Source organism: Netta rufina, assembly GCF_964035555.1.
Source record: "Netta rufina genome assembly, chromosome: 1".
NCBI classification, from domain to species: domain Eukaryota; kingdom Metazoa; phylum Chordata; class Aves; order Anseriformes; family Anatidae; genus Netta; species Netta rufina.
The window spans coordinates 134,890,820-134,908,514 of NC_140123.1; the positions used below are offsets into that span (position 1 = coordinate 134,890,820).

Consider the following 17,695-nt stretch of genomic DNA (forward strand, 5'->3'; position numbering starts at 1 on the left):
ACTGTTTTTTCCATGCAGTTTTTCAGTGCACTTTTCAATGCTATCAAGATGCTGCTGATGGACTGTAAGAAGTATTTCAAGACTCATGGGCTCAATTTAACCAAACATGACAGAGTATTAGGCATTTGAAATTGAAAGTTAAAATTCCTGGTCTCCATTTTTTTATTTATCAGTCAGGTACAGAATGTACCTCCAGAAGAATCTACTACGTACCACGGATAACTCTTGAAAATGTTTTTTCTTCCCCATCTTCTTCACAATATACTATCTTTACGCTTGCTGTAGAAGAAACTGGTTTTCCAACATGCGCTCCATGAATAAGTTCTCGAACACTTTTAACTCGCAAGTTAGATATCTTTTCACACATCACAAAACTAACAGCATCCATTATGTTAGATTTTCCTAAAGGAAAAAAAAAACAACACACATGAAAAACATAAAACAGTGAGTTTAACATGGCAGAAATTAAGAGATTTGATTAACAATTAACTTAAAAAACACACATGTAGATACACAATTCTATATTAATTCTAATTCTGCATTCCACTGAGGAAAAAAAATAATATTATACAGAATAAAGAAATCCATTCCTAAGATGCAACATACTGGCAGCAGATAAGCCTATCTGTAATAAAAATCACAACTAAACTGTTACATCCAGCCTGCTAGAACCAGGTGAACCAATTTTACACAGGCATTTCTAGAGGTCATTAAACTGAACTAGCAACATCATAATCCTCACAGTTTCCTTTGCATATATTATTCTACAGTTTCTTTATATATATTATTATATATCTATTATATAATTATTAAATAATGCTGTCAGAGAGTTCTGCTGCATAAGGACTCTTTCACATAGCAATAGCCTTTGCCCTAGGACTGTGGTGTTCTGGAGAACACAAGTACTTTCCCACATCCATTCACCGCAACAATAGAGTTTTCTGAAAATACTCCTTAGACTAAAAAAGAAATCTCTTCATTGAATCCTTTTTCCTTTAGTATTGATCATTTCTATTGACAGTTTAATTAGCATCTGTCTTTAACCTTGCTACTTTAGCAATAATTTGACTCATTTACCAGAATATCAAAAAGGGATTAATATCAGAGTGAAAATAGAAGGAATAAAATATAATTCAGATATCACGCAACTTTCCCATTATTTTTTCCTGAATCATCTATAAGATTCACCTCAAACAGTGGCTGGAAAAAAATATGCAGTTTTGAGACTTGCAAATATTTAAAAGTGAGGATAAGTCAGGATGATTCAGGATATGATAATGAAGCTAACTGACAATAGCTAGCTATTTATATTCATCGAACACACTCCAATTAAAAGAAAAAAAGGAACATAAGGATCTAAAAGCTAAATCCTAAATTAAATTACTAATATACTGGGGAACTAAGACCAAAACCTATCCCCATCTTTGTGGTTCTTCATCAGGACATCTCACACTGCATATCACATTGCTCTCAGTCAAATAAAAGATTAAATCCCATTTTTCAAATGCAGCTTTCAAAATTTGGTTTGCTTCTGCTGAAAAGTTCCACCACCCAGTGCATAACAACGCTTAGTCACATCTACAAGCAAAGGCTCTTGTGGACTAAAATACCATAAGCAAAGTAGCAGCCATCCCAAACGGCTGCTCTCTCCCCTCCAGAAGTGCTTACTCATAATGCAAAGACTACATATTCTAACCAAGAAGCGTCTTTGCATTACTACACTTTACAACCCTAAGCATTAAAGATGCCTTTACTTCAGGAAAAGAATAGGGAAAACTAGAAATCCACCTCTCTAATTGAAGAAGCAATGGCAGCTCAGAAGCTTCCAGAAGAAGGTGTATGTAAAGGGATTTGAAGCAGGCCCACAAGGTCTACCTTGCCCTGGGCCAAACCTTGCAACTCAACAACCTGCTACTGCCATCCTTATCCACTCAGCCCCTACTGCTCTACCAACACACCTACCACTTTCTCCTCATTAGGCCCCCAGAGCTAAACGTGGGCAAGCAGAGCAACCAAAACCTCTATCTTTGTATCTACAGTGAAGAAGACTGTCTGCCCCCAAGCCCTGCAGCACACCGCTACCTGCTCCGTTGGGCCCGATGATGCAGTTGAACCTCATGAAGGGGCCAATGACCTGTTCCCCCCGCCAGGACTTGAAGTCCTTCATCACCAGCAGCTTCAGGTAGCCCATCCCTGCAGGGACACACACAGCCCACAAACCGCCCGCACAAGATTTAAATAATCGTTGTTTTTTTTTTTTTTTTTAATTAGGTTACGTCCCGGGACCGAGAGGAGAAGAAAAGCTCACGCCGCCTCGCCCCTCAGTAGGCGTCGAACAGCGCCGCCGTTAAGAGGCGTTATTAGCGGCCGCCATTAACAGGTGGGGCTTCGGTTGCCCTAGCGACCCGCTGTGTTGCTGCCGCCGCCTGTGCCCGGCGCCATGAGCGGCCTGGGGCCGGGTCGGGAGGCGCAGGAGGCGGCGGCGGCCGCCCTGGAGCGGCGACGGCAGCGGGAGCTGCAGCGGCAGAGCCGCATCTTCAACGCGCGGCTCCGGACCATAGGGGTGAGGCCGAAGCACGGGGTGAGGGGAGTCCGTGTCTGGCCGAGCCAGGAGGCGAACGCCCTTCAGTCTGTGGTGGCGAGAGCTTCGCCCTAGTGGGTGTTGTCTTCGGTCGGCTATGCTACTTGCAATCCGAGTGTCAGGAGGTTAAGTTATATATTATAGCTGTTTAAACTCTCGATGCAAGAGCAGCTCCCTCACGAGGGGAGCAGAGGGTCAGGCGCTGAGCTCTGCTCTCTGGGGACAGCGACAGGACCCGAGGGAACAGCCGAGGAGCTGGGACAGGGGAGGGTCAGGCTGGGGGTTAGGGACAGGTTCTGTGCCCAGAGGGTGGTTGGGCACTGGGATAGACTGCCCAGGGCAGTGGGCACAGCACTGAGCCTGATGGAATTCAAGAAGCACTTGGGCAATGCACTCAGATGTGTGGTCTGAAATTTTAGGCGTTCTTTGGGGACCCAGGAGTTGGACTCAATGATCCTTGTGGGTCCTTTCCGACCCAGGATATTTTAAGAGTCCATGCAAGGGTTTACAACACTTAAATTAATTTTCCGACGATGTGGCCAAAGGCGCACATTAAGATTCTGTGTGTGTCTGTGCAGGAAAAAAGAATGCCAAAAGGGAAAATAAATTTAAATCTTGCTTGTAAGTTATTCTAGACTACTGTGCTGATGCATACATACATCATGAGTATACGCTGTAGTGTTAATGAGTGCAGAACCAAATTTAGAACTGGTGGAAATAAATCCAATCTGTTAACTTCATTGTGCTGGTAGGGTTGCAGTGATTTCGTCTAAATCCTCTCTAGTACTGAAACATGTTTCCTATGTCAGTGGAAGGATAAATTTACATTATTTCTGTCAGCACCTCCGATTTATTCTTGTGACTTGTATGCAACAGTCACCCGCGTGGTCAAGTAGCAGTTCCCACTTAACAAACTGGACAGGTTGTCCCCTTGACGAAGCATCCTGACACACATGGTAGCCAGCACTACAAGTAAATGACAGGAGCTAATAACTTTTTTTTTTCCTCTGCAAAGCTTTTCTGGAGCCTTAAAAATTAAATGTGAAATATGCTGACCTTCACTAGCTGAGAATTTGTATCACAGTGCAGTTTGTTGAGCAATACTTCTTTACAACATCTGAAGGTCTCTCCCAAATACTCTGTTGTAGAACTAACTTACCAGACAGGTTTTGATAGATCCATTTACAGGAGACAAACATCTAAAGTGGAAGAGGAGTTGGAGGAACTCTGTCCATGTTATCATGAATTTCATTCAGTATTTGTTGGCCGAACAATGACTGCTGACAGAAGGGGCTGTTCCTGTGGTTTGAAATTAAGCCAAGTTCAAAACACAAGGAGTCAACAAAGCAGTTCAGTGATATCGTATTATCAGTATTTCCAGCGTGGCTTTCAATTCATTGTTTTCTCATTCCCTTTTTAATTTAGCTGAGTGGCTGTCTATGACTCAATTAAAAATCAAGGCAATGTTTGGCATAGATGCAAAAATATTTAAGTGGTATGTGAGTAACTTAAAAATGTGGAAATCATACTGACTGGAAAGCAGAATGGGAACTGAGACATTTTTTCCTTGATTATTAGAAGTTGCTTTGACTTCTGTATGTTTCTTCATCTGAGAAATGGAAAAATAAGATACATCTCTCTTCATTTACAGATCTAAGAATTTATCCTCAGTAAATGAGTAATTTTTTAAAAGTTCAGATGAATAGTTCTAATGAAAAATAGCACATTCCATTTGTATATGAATTGTTATGCATAAATCCAAGTATATGAGAAATCAACTGCTTCCAACTGTTCATAGTATGGAATTTATAATTTTAATCCTATTTGCATCTCTCAGTCTTAAAGTTGCTAATTTTTCAGCTAGACAGGTTACTGTTCCGGAATGCACAAGTTCAATCTGTAGCTTTACGTGACTAGGAATGGTCTTTTTAGGGATGTATTCTCGTCAAGTGAAATGTGTTCAAATGGGAGACAGCTGATAATGTAAATCTGAAATCAGACACACGGCTGAAAACATTGACTTATCTGTATTATTCCCAGTAACTGCTAATGGAGTTAAATTGAATTTCTGCTAACAGTGATTCCCATAGTTATATTGAAAGCTTGGTTTCTAAAATGAGTCCTCTAAATGAGTTTAAAGCCTACTATACTACATAAAATTACATTCTTAAAAATTACATTATTATTATTATTTGACAATGATATACTGTAGAATTCTTCATGGTTTCACCCTTATTAGTTAACAAATTTACCTCTCTGCCTGATTGGTGTAGTCAGTAAGCCTTTTACAGCATTAAAAATGTGTGTTTTCACCTGTTATCTGTTAAGTCACTCTATCTTGATCTGAATAGTTTTCAGGCAAGGACTATCAGAGTACCATGCTCTTAAAGAATTGTATCATTGTTATTTGATACAGCTTTTAAATACATCAAGTGACAGTAAAAAAATAAAATCCTGATTTCTGCATATCAATTTGTCACTTCTGTCAGCAAACATGACAGTTCTTTTGGCTAAATAGGATACACTGCCTTGCTCAGCAACTACTATCCAGGGCTATACTGAATATCCTTTAGCAAGTCAGCTCATTGCAGTTGTCTGGGTGTTTCTCAAGCGGCACCCAATATTGCATTTTGGGGACTATATCAAGCCCCCAACATAGCTTGTTTCTCTGATACGACTGGAATATTGCTTCCCATTCCCTGTTAATTCTTCAGTGTACGTTTAGGCAACCAACTGTATTTTTTTCAAAGCTGAACTAATTCAACTTCTTGTCATCTTGACTGGCAAAATAATTACTATAATGGGGAATTATGTTCTGTATAATGCAGCTAATGTATGTATATACTCATATTAAATAAATGTACTGTTTTGTTCTGATTAGATAGACCTTTCAGTATTAAAACAAAGCCAATAAGAATGTTGCTATTTCTGGATATTCCTTTATATGTATTAAATAGTGATGTATATGCATTCTGCTGGAAGCAAATTTTATCTAAAACAACTGTAAAGCAACAGAGCTCAACAATTCCTGCCTTTAATCCTTCAAACAGTATCTCCTACAGAGCTGTTTTGTTTTGTTTTTCTTCATTTTAATAGGTTGATAAAGATGCGTTGGATGCCCAGGTCAAGGATAGGAAAATTCAAGAAGCAGCTGAAAAAGCACAAAATGAAGAACTTGGTATACTTGTAGATAGTCTGATATTTCTATGAAGAGTTAAATGTAAACAGATTTGCCGTCCATGTCTTTCGAGCACCTGTATTAATTTCCAAATAGAGTATTTCTCTTTCAATCTTGAATTTATCTATCTATAGGTGCGCGTGCAATTATAGGCTTTTGTTTACGTTCAGGCATACATACTGAATCCTCTGTGTACTCCTATTTATGTTTATACATTTACATTGATACAGTATGTGTTTCCCTCAGTATCTGAGGTAGGAGCTCACTTTCATATTGACATGATTAAACGGGTATATATTTCTGTGTAGGTTGGAATCTACAATGTTTGCTTTTAATAAATGTAGACAAATAGCATTGTTTAGACACTTGAAGATATAGGTGGATTTAATGTCATAGTTATGGAAGTACTTACTATTGTCTCCTTTCACAAACGTATTTCATTTGTAACATTAATAAGAAAATTTATTCCTAAAAAACTGAAAGTATTTTATAAGCAAAGATTTCTAGAAATTCTAGTTTTTGCTAGTATAGTGCTTTGTATATAAAATACATTTTCATAACGTATTAAATGTGGAATATATGTGTTCTATTTATTCCTTTTCAAAGTTTGATTTTCCTTCTTAAGTGATACATGTACGCTTCTAAGAATTATATTTTCATTGTGCTTATTTTTCTCTAGCTAATGAAATTAAGCAAAATGACAAGATCATGTGTATGTTAGAAGAACGACAGAAATATGATATCAGAAACATAAATAAGGCTTTCAGTGACTTTCAGAAGAATTTTCAGAAGCCAGAAACAAGACGTGAATTTGACTTGTCTGATCCCCAAGCCCTAAAGAAGGATAGACCTGCTCGACTTTCAGACAGTGATCCTCGATGTACTGTATCTGGCTTGCAGAAGTTTATGGGTGAAGACTTAAACTATTCTCTGAGGATGAAATTTCAGAAGGAGCAGTTAAGAGAGTGGTCTCTTCAGCAACAGAGAGACTGGAAGAATGCACTAGCTGATAAAAAATTTTTAGGTATCGACAGAAAATAACAGGGTTTTTATCTGCTTTTTCTGAAATTCAGGTGTATATGACATTACTGTGGTAAAGCATATTACATCAGATTCTGGCGTAGCAGTATTTAAGTGTATTCAATATTTAGGCTTTAAAAATGCAGCAGTATTTATGTTTCAACTTCTAATATACTCAATATATCAATTCAGAAATTTGTATTTAATAACATGGTGATTTTATTACTACCTAGACTTCATTTCAGTTTTACACCTCAAGTGAATTATCAGAGCATTCTGAAAAAAACATCTGTAGTTTACATGCTTGATGATACTAGGACAAATTGTCTAATCTTTGCTTTTCTACAGCATACAAAGTAGTTGCTATTTTTCTCTTTCTCAGCCTGTCATGAAACATTTTTTTGCGATGCTTAACATACTTTTTTTTTTTCAGTTTAACTTTTTGTCTAGCTGTTAAGACAAGATTGATCACAAAATAAACTGATTTAATCAGTCACTGAAATTCCAAAATGGAAAGCTTCAGTGGTAGGATCTGGAAATATTTGTGTAATTCAGTTTACTGTAGGTGTAGTCCCACCCTTCCCAGTAGCTTAGTCATATGGCACGTTATTTCCATAAAAACTGAATAAATTTCATTTTAATGTAATTTAGATGATCTTCATGACAAGAATAGGATTGAACGTGACCGAAAGACTATGGAGCAACAACAAACAGAAGAAGAAACCCGTCGTGCTATCTGTGCAGTTACTAAAGAATTCAACAGAAGCCAAGTAAATTTGTGTTGGTGGTCTTTGTTATTGCTGTTTGTCTCGTTAAGGGTGGGTGAAAGGAAGTCAGATGACCAGTGTACAGGTACAATGAGTGGTGATGCTTTCACAGAGGTTTCCTAGAAGCTGACTTTAAATGTCGATTCAGAAGACAGGATTTATTCACTTCTTTGTCCTCTGCAAGGATCTAGCTATCCTCTGTCTAGTTATCTGCTATCAAAATTCTCCCTTCTGGTTCTCAGCTTGCTGACTAGCAGGCAGCCACAACTCCCCAGTCTTTCTGGAACTTCTAGTCTGTAAAATGGGCTACAACAAAAGCCTTCCATGCTTCCCTTCTGGTTTTATCTCAGTCATCTGATAATCTAAGCTCTCTGCCTACTTTTCTTTTTGCTTGAATGGAAATGTTACTACCAGTAGCTTTTAGTCTTCATTGCTTACGTTAGTGCCCTGAGAGTGTTGTTTTTAGTACTTCCTTGATATCTGTGTACCTGTGTCTCTTGGTTGTTTTTGAAACATTCTTCGGAACTTACTGAAACATAACAACAACCTTTCCGTGTCAAGGCAGTTGGTGATAGAATCATCGAATATGAGGGAATGGCAAAAAGCTGCAGCAGGGGAGGTTCAGACTGGACATTAGGAAAAATTTCTGTATCATGAAAATGGTCAGACCCTGGAACAGGCTTCATAGACAGTTGTTTGACCCAGGTCTGTCAGTGCTCAAGAGGTATTTAGGTAATACCCTTATTAATAGTAGGCTTCAACTTTTGCTTAGCCCTGAAGGGGTCAGGACTACACGGTCAGTGGACTGGATGATCTTTGAAGGTCTCTTCCAACTGAACTATTCTATTCTAGTCTATCTTAGTACCATTATCTGTCACGGTCCAGTTTTTCATCTTACTGTAGAGATTCTCTTACTGCATTCAGCTTCTACGTACAGCTTAAAGGGCTAGTTGGACACTATTACTTCAGTTACACCATATTTGGTTTGAATTAACTTTATTTAGTCACATCAATATAAGGCACATTTACATTACCTATGTAAAGTATGGTATTTTGGGATTAAAGAATATAAGTATACATGCCTTTCTGTAAGTGTTGCTTGAGCCCTTCATGATTTTTTATATATATATATGTGTGTGTGTGTGTGTACGTGTAGTTAGACGGAGGTAACTAAAAAAGGTTTTACTGCTTTAAATCAGGACTACTGAATAGTATTTTACATTAGTAGCTGCAAAAGTACCTGAAGTGGGTGGTGTGCTTAGGTTTACAGTAGTATCCAAAATAATCGTTGTCGTATCCATTTGTTCCATGTAATAGTTCCTGAGTTTATGACAGGGCTAGGGAAATGGAGTGAGGTGGGCATAAGTATGCATGTGGTGTGATTTATTTTTATTTTTTTATTTTTAAAGTTTAGGCTTATACATTCTACTTTACTGTTATTCATATTAGATGTATATGAAGACATGTTCTTTGGTTCTTTTTTTTTCCCATTTGTGTTTTGTTTTTCCAAATAAGGGTATAATGGAGACAGGGGCAACAACAATCTCTATTTAGTTGGTTTTTACTGTCCCTTGCTATATTGTACAGATCAGAGTTGTCTTGATATCTCTTTTTCTTTCCTCCTGAGGTAGGTAATTATGTTTACTTTTTTTTTTTAATACCATAGTATACTTTTCAGCCTTTTGGTGTTGTTTTTTTTTTTTTCTTAGAGTGGTTGAGAAGAGCCGTTCATTTTCCCTGAAATGATGTACTGATACAATTGCTGCTTTTCTTTGTTAAACATGCAAGACAGAAGTTTCAGGTTGCCAGGCCTGTTTTTCTACTTGTTTGTTTATTAAAGAAAGCTATGTTACAGAGGGATATTCTGTACATCCTTTTCCTGAGAGAGAAAACTAGGGCATTCAGCCTGAGAATGAATTTTACAGAAGGAATCTCTGTATCTGACCTCAAATATATTGATCAGGAGCCTCCATCAATTCTAGTGTTTTGAGTAGCCAATTTGAAGACCTTCACCACTTGAGGGTGTGGTCTCATACTGCATATAATTTGCTCTGACTGTGAGTGACTTCCAAAACAAGAACCCCTTTTCCTGTTACCAAAGCTTCATGCACTTGTTTCAGCTGTCTCTTGAAGTGGATCTAATGGTCATGAAGCTTCAGGATGTGTTATATCATTTCTCAAAACTCACAGGAAACAAACTGTGGTCTAGAATGTGACTGCTAGATCTGACATAGGAGTGAGTGCACAGTCTGTGGTGGTGCAAAACCACTCTGTAAGGCAATCTTTGATTACTGTAATTTGGATCAAGTGTAATATGACAATGCATCCTGAGAGAGGATGAAATGCCCTAGAATATGACTTTTGATCAATCATTATCTCCAAGCGCATCATCTTTAGTCTTTAAGGCTGTTGGTATCTGTAGGGAAATTTAAAAAGGGAAAGGGGAAGGAACGGGCCAAAAAAAACACAAGTCATGTACTCCAGGATTTTTTTTTCCTTTGTTATTTTTCTAGTCAGTAAGAAAAGAATCCTAGCATCTGACTGAAAGTAGGGTATCTCAGTTTAGTAAAGTCTGTCTTCATGAGTGAATTTGATGTGTTGCCCCCTGTGACAGTGGTTCAGCTTCCTATGCTTACAGTACTACTGTTGACAGTGACTTCATTGCTGACAAGCTAATTGCTAATGATCATTTTGTTCCGGAATTAATTAGCAGAACAATGAATTAATAGTATATCTGGTACCATTTTTTTCTCAGTCCTGAAGGATCCTGGACTGTAAACAACTTAATTGTTTTATGGCTATAAGATTAATGCTACCTTTCTTCTCAGATTTTCTCTCACAATAAGCATGTGTTTACCAGAAATGCCAATGGTGCTTTTGTCCTTGATATAACTGTTACTACAAGCTTAAACTGTCAGTTATTCCTGCTGACATCATTTGTTCGTAAGTAGTAAACACTTCAATTTGGAAAGCAAGGTAGCAGGAATTAAAATTACTTTGAGTTCTGACTAGAGTATATATATTTACAATTCTTTTGACATGTGATTATGCAATAATCAAAAACAAAGAGATTCCTCTCTAAGAACAAGAAGACTTGGGAATGCCCAGTTCAGCATTGCAGTGATAGATACACTGATTGTGCTCCTGAAATCAGACAGTCCTCTTACTTTGACACAGGACTTGAATCTTTGCCAAGATATTTTGGAGATCATGCTAAGAAAATAAGAGGACATGATAACAGAGGATCTTTAACTCATATTGATAGACTTCTAAACAGTCTTGCAGATTTCATATAGACAGAATTTATTCCTGGGAACACCACAATAGCTCAATAGCTCGACAGTTTTCCTGACAATGTTGTTGTTAGGGACTTTTGAAGGGTAGGATGGAATTATTCTGGTTCCTTACTCACTTGACATTATGCCATTACTAACACATACAGAGCCAGTAGCCACTTCGAATAAATACCTATTCAGGCTTTGAGTAAATAATGTATGTTTACCATGGAACCTTTTTTTATTTATTCATTTACCTGAAATTAAGTATATGTGTGCCTGAATATAGAAGAATGGTAGATCTGTTTTTAAGCATTCTTTGAGATGTGCTGTACAAATGTCTTTTTATCACTCACATCCTATTCTTGGTATTCAGTGTCTAGAACAATCAGTGTTTCTACATTTTTACCATATCTTCATGCATGAAGAAACATTGCATGTACTTGCTAAGCAGAAGTTCCCATCTTGTGCCATGGGCTGGGTGTGCAGTTCTCTACTATGACATAAATATCTGTGTAATATAGCCAAAGGAATTGCATTATTCATCTATGCTTCTTTTGCAGGTTCCTAAGACCCTGGATAGGTTGCTCTGGTCATTTGTGAGCTCTGTGACTTGTTATAAGGACTTCAGAAGCTGTGGTGCATTCCTTTAGCGCTGTGTTGGCAGCAGTTAGTTGCTTGTGCATGCAGAACTTGGCATTATTCTAAGCACATGAACTCTTGGCCTTGAAATGCTTCTCATGGAAATTTCTTTTGGTTTATGACTTGAATCAACAGAGTGGAAGCATTATAGTAGTAGAGAAGATACCCTATGAATGTTGGACCACAAATTAAAATAGATGAAAGAGCATGTATATGTGCATCTGTGTTTTTTTGATTGTTTTTGTTTTTCATGCTACACCAATGAATTACATTTTGTTGGGGATTTGACTCGATGGAAAATGTATCAGATTTTACCCAGTTTAAAGTATTTCTTTTGCAATGTCATTAATCATTTTTTTTTTTGTAGTGCTATATGCATGGCTATGCACAGAGCTAGGAGTTTCTTCCACGAAGATTCCAGGCAGCTTAGAAAATGTTAGGCTCTCCCTCTTATTGAGAAGGTTAGGATTACAAGGATTTTGGATCTGTTGCTAGATCACACTAGAATTACATTAATAAGGTGATCTAAATAAAAATTAGAACAAACTTCAATAAGTCTTCATCATAGTCTAGTATTTATTTATGTGAGGTCCATCCGAAATGACTTTTGGTTAAATGTAATTTACTTTGGAGCATTTTTGGAACTAAAAATAATTGATCAATTTGTAGTATCAATAAACTAAAAGTACATAACAAGGTATTCTGATATATATCATGATACTGAAAAATGTCATAACTTTAAAAATCTTTGGTGTTCGTGTTTTCTTTTTTTGTTGGTAATTGCAGTCTTCCCCTCAAATTGTTATTGACTCTTCTGGAGAAAAAGAAAACTTAATTAACATACATGTTTGGATTAAAAAATTGCTTAAGCTTCTGGTAAAAATTATACTAACTTCTGTGAGATTAATAAGTGACATTTAGTTTCTAATTTATTATTCCAGATTGTGATGGCAGAGCAGGTAACAGCTAGATCTCAAGTTACATTTTGGCACTTGAAGTTTGGTTTGCTTCATTTTTTTTTCAAAATTTTTTTTATTTGTTTAAATGTAGACTTTTCTTATTCTAGTGTTCAGTCTTAAAAATACTTACCAGCCATCTAATAAATAAAAGTTTTCTTTGTAGTCTAAGTTAAATTGAAGCTTAACTAATTTATCATTCAAGAAAAAGAGAATTTATCTTCTATTAGTTTGTTTGCACATGAAATACTTCTGTTATTTTAATAGAAACCATAAGGCTGTTTTCAGCCATGGTACCATATCCTAGATCAATAAATTCTTAGTCTTGTTTGCTATTTCTTCTTCTGTCCAATCTCTGATGGGTCATTGTCTATGTTTGCCTGTATCAAATAAAGGCCACCACATGGTATGCTACAGGCCTGATACTTGGCAGAACTGCTGTCGTACAAACTTAGTCCATAAATACAAACGTAGGGGTAAACCCAGCCAGGTTAGCAGTCTCCTCTAGTGGGATGAATCTCTATGCTTCCCTATGCTTCATTCTCTGTTGTTAATAACTTCTAGCTATTCTGCCTCTCATTTTTTACCTTTTCACTTTCAAAGTGAATATTCTCAAGCCAGTGGTCTTAAACAGAGTGTGAAACAGTCTTGGACAAACTAGAGAGATGGGTCTGTTGCAGTCAAGATGCATGTGCAAGAAACAGGTCTGACACCCTGTGCTCTGTTCCCTTGCCAGAAGGAGATCTGTTGACATTAAAGAAATGTATACCTTTAGATTTTCAATGTTATTAGCCAGTAGGGTCATGATCATAATGTTCACATGTGATGCTGTTGACAACTGTATGCAAGTTGAAAAGAAAACTATTGTGATGTGCTAACTATTGCATCCCTTTAGTTAACTTTTTTTCTTGGAAAAACTATTAGTACGCTCCTTTTGTTGCCTTCAGGCTGCTGAACTAGCTGAGAGAAAGAAGCGGGAAAAACATCAAAAAATGAAAGATGACATGGATGAGATTTCCAGCCTCCTTCAGGGAGACTTACTTTCTGAAAACCCTGAGCAAGCCATCAGTTCCTTTGGTAGGCATCGTGTGATTACGGATCGGTGGAAGGGAATGAATCAGGATCAGCTGATGGCAATCCGTTCATCTCAACAGCAACAAGTTCTGGAGAAGCTGGTATTTAAGCTTATTTGCATATTGTGTATTCTTGTGATAGTGTTATAAGCAATATGTGTAGAAGAAAATATATTTGTTTACTATGCACATTTCATTTTGAGACGGAAATTCAGAACAATAGAAAAATCAGAGATACTTTAATCATTCAAACGTAACACAATGTCTCTAAAGGAGTTGGGAAATGGCAGGGAGCAGCAAGAGTGGACTGGGAGGTAGGTTGCTGGGGAGCCTAGGGCTAAGGGGCCCGGGAGTCTTGGAGCATGGTCCTTGGTGGCCCAGCAGTGGAGCAAGGTTCTGCAGAGCCTGAGGGCCAGGCTTCACAGCGCTTGGTTTAGGACTTGAGACAGTATGAGCTGCCTGCAAGGGATGAGCAGGTGTGGTCTGCTCCATAGGGGAAGAGGAGCCAGGAGCTGAGGATGACTGCAGAACAGGCTGCAGCAGAGCCTAATGGACAAGGTTACTTCAGCAAGGCAAAGAGAGTAGGTCCAGTGAACCTACTTGTGCATATTTCTTAGTCTTAGATGTTTCTGAATGCAGTAGACCTTCCTTTCTACCATCCTACACAACTATGAGTCACGCTTTGGGATGGGGTTACAATAGAAAAAATAAATATTGATGATAATTGCTGCTTTACAGGTGGATGGAAGCAGGCATTCAAAATGAAGAAATCTGTATTTCCTTTGCAGTGATGAGTATATTGGTGCAGTTACTGTAATGTAAGAAACTGCTAACCTTATTTAGTGCAGAGGTTGAATTAGCTAATGAATTGAACAGGTGTTCAATTTTTTATTTTTGAATCCCTGCAATGTCCTATGTTATGCTATGTCTTGTCTACTCTATTATTAAGGCTGAAAATAGAGTTGTCATTTCTCTAAGGGTGTATTTATGAGACTTGCACTGGCTCTCCTCTGATCCTACACTAAACCCATTCAAATAGCTAAGGTGGCAGAACATGAGCCCTTCCAAGAAGGGTGAGAAGGTTTTTGCAGGCCCGGTTTCTTGAGTCAGTTCGCTGTAATGTCAGACACAAAGTGTGGAAGTGAGGGTATAACAGAGAGATGGCAGAAAAGAAAATGGTTTGCATCTATCATCTGGTGTGGATGGCTCAGTTATTGCACTGAGTCAGCAATATTGTAAGCCATACTGATGATTGTTAACTTCTGAACTCAGGAGGTTCTGTTAACTCCTGCCAACAACTTCTTTAAAGAAAGAAAAGTCCATTGTGCTGATCTTGGTTTGGGGATAGCTAACGTATTGGAGAGAAACAGTAGTCTACTGATGAACTTACTGACACTATAGTATTTTTGCTAGGCAGCAGGCCTAAATTACTTACCTTGTACAGAAGTAGGAGTCAGTTTGTCTTGCTTCCTGGAAAAAAACAGCTTCCTAATCTGAAGTATTTTACTTCTGCCTAATGCATGGGCTCCTACCTTATTTGGAAGTGTTTATTTTTTTCCTCCCTATTTTGAGCACTACCCCTAACATTCAGTAAAGACAAGCAAGTTTGTTGTTGGAGTGAATTTACCAATAAAACATTATATAGACTTTTTCACCTTTGAATAAAGACAAAACAAAACTCTTCCCTCCTGTAGAGACTAAAAGAGGAAGAACACAGAAGAGATGCTGAATGGGACAGGCGAAGTATACAGGCTGCAAGAGCACAGTTGATTTTAGGGCGGCATCAACAACGACAGAGTCGGGAACGCTGCCGAGCTCTGGATAGCATAAATGCAGAGCTATCCCAGGAGCAAAAATCAAAGTAAGTGCCAAAAGTGTTTTCGTACTTTCAAACATAACTGTTATTAATGCAATTGCTTAGAAGAGCTTTTCTGCTTTAATTAAGCTTGTTGTTTTTCTAATAAACTTAACTGCAAATTTATACTTTTTAAAAAGTCAACAATTCAGCTTAAGAATGTTTTTCAGAACTGTTGAAAAAAACCTTCAAAGTGTAGGTTATGATGGTTACTGACTTGCATACATGTATATGGAATAATAGCTGGAATTCCCCAGGGAAGTGGTCACTGCACCGAGCCTGTCTGAATTTAAGAAGAGATTGGACTGTGCACTTAGTCACATGGTCTGAACTTCTGGGTAGACCTGTGCGGTGTCAAGAGTTGGACTTGATGATCCTTAAGGGTCCCTTCCAACTCAGGATATTCTATGATTCTATGATTCTTAAGCGTTCCACTTAAAACAGATTAAGTTCATATCAATAACAAAGTAGCAAGTAAATACAGTTGGACAGTAAATTATATTATTGCTTCTGAAAGAATGTGTTTCTTTAATTTACCTTAGTTTTCTGAAACAACAAGGGTAGGTATCAACTGCCTTCAATAAGCACTGCTAGTTTCTGATACGTTAGGGCTAACAGCACATATGAAGCTTTTCCTTTATGTATGACAAAACCAGGTAATTCTTTAGCGAACCAGTGGACATGGTGTGTAGGTGTTTCTGCTGTGCTGAGAAAGTGGGAAGATAACATATGAAGGAAAAACAAAAATCAAGCTAAATGATTCAGTGTTCTAATCTTCCAGTCTGATTTTTTTTCTTCTCCTTTTCCATGAATGCATGCATATATCTTGCAAAAGAATATCCAGTACCTGGAGCTTTCTTGTTATACAAGCAAAACATTCTGAATTGTGTTAATTTAGCTTTTCACTGTGAGACATCTGGAAGGTTATTTTAGGAGGAGAAATAAAATTTGCTCTATCAAGATATGGTATACGTTTTGAAGATAGACTTACGTTTAATTCCATTTCTAATAATTCTGGATTTTATGGGCATTTCTGAGTTTATACTTTACATCTTTATGTTTCTCTTCTATACAATGAGAAAACATACTAACTGCATATTTTGTTTTTGTTATTGCTAGGAACATTTATCTTAAAGAAGAAGAATATTCAAATGTCCCAACAAGCCAGTACTTTGCACAGTTTAATACAACCAGTCGATGACATCCTAGATGCATCAATGTGAAATACATAGAAGTATGTAGACTTATTAAATCTTTTAACTGAGCAGTCTTTCTTCATGTTGCTGCCACTGCTCATTATTTGTATGTATTCCCTATGCTGCTTAAACAGTGCACTTGAACTAGAGGACAGCCTGTTAGACTACATTTGTGCTAGGAACAGGAAAACACTAATAAATTTTAAACATGATTGTTTTTCTAAAAAGTTCTAGTTGATTCTATAGTTAGGTTGTTTGACCATTGTGTCTGAGGCTTAACTGGAATACTTGCTATTTTTTTTTATAATTATATTTTGCTGTATTTAGAAATCAATTTCTGGAAAAGCATCAATTTAAAATGTGATGTTACTTGATCAGAGTTACTCATTCAGAGAGAACGGTGCCTGACATAGATCATGTACATCACAGGTGACGGAAACTTAGCCACATTCTGTGGGAGGGAAGAAAGATGGCTTAGGTAGAAAGTTGTAAGGCTTTTTTGTTTTGTTTTGTTTTTTAAATTGGAAAAAAAAATGAGGAAGAAATGAACAAGGTGATCAGAAGTGCAGAGGATAAAGTGATCCTGAACAGCAGAAACAAGAAGAAAAAATGTGTATATTTACCTAAGTGATTATAGCAGTGAGGCATGTTACAGAAATGTAATGAATTACAGTAAATGGGAGAAACTTTTCTACATACACCATCACTCATTAGACATAATGGAGAAACCTAAACAGCAATGTGCTTGTAAGGGAAAGTGTAGGGAGAGCTTAAAGATGTGATGAAAGAGGGGGAGGAAGTAGGTATGCATCAAACAAAACCAAGGAGTAAAAGTTCTCTGTGTGTAGGGTAATTCATGGAAACAGTTTGTTTGCCTTATGGTTAAAGAATTGACTTACCGATTGAAGAGCCAGGCACTGGTATTTGAAAAATGGGGAAGTGAAACATATGGGAAGAATATATGGAGATGCAAGGTAAGGAACTACATAAGATAAATGGATATGTGAATATCCAAAAAAAAAAAAAAAAAAAAGAAATCTGTGAGGGAAGGAGATGATATGCAAAAGACTGGAAAGAGAGTTAGAAGTCAATGATCTAAAGTAGCAGGAAGAATGAAAGACAGGCAGATATTCAGATAAACATTTAAGACCT

The 17,695-nt window shown here is 37.4% G+C and overlaps 2 protein-coding genes across 2 annotated transcripts in view; one reads left to right on the top strand and one right to left on the bottom strand.

Annotated features, from left to right (window-relative positions):
• The window catches only part of SMC1B (structural maintenance of chromosomes 1B), a gene marked incomplete at its 5' end in the record, with an annotated part of 39,575 nt that extends 37,384 nt beyond the window's left edge, over window positions 1-2,191 (bottom strand). Inside the window, 2 exons of the mRNA XM_084304517.1 lie at window positions 214-402; window positions 2,083-2,191. Of these exons, the coding sequence (XP_084160643.1) occupies window positions 214-402; window positions 2,083-2,191 (298 nt within the window). The remainder of the gene's footprint in view (window positions 1-213; window positions 403-2,082) is intronic.
• A 249-nt stretch (window positions 2,192-2,440) lies between these two features.
• Window positions 2,441-16,548, top strand: RIBC2 (RIB43A domain with coiled-coils 2; the record flags this gene model as incomplete). Its single annotated transcript, XM_084283363.1, has 7 exons — window positions 2,441-2,563; window positions 5,678-5,759; window positions 6,439-6,783; window positions 7,431-7,549; window positions 13,367-13,594; window positions 15,187-15,353; window positions 16,467-16,548. 7 exons carry the CDS (start codon window positions 2,441-2,443, stop codon window positions 16,546-16,548), a joined length of 1,146 nt encoding a protein of 381 aa, XP_084139489.1.
• Between the last annotated feature and the right edge of the window lie 1,147 nt (window positions 16,549-17,695).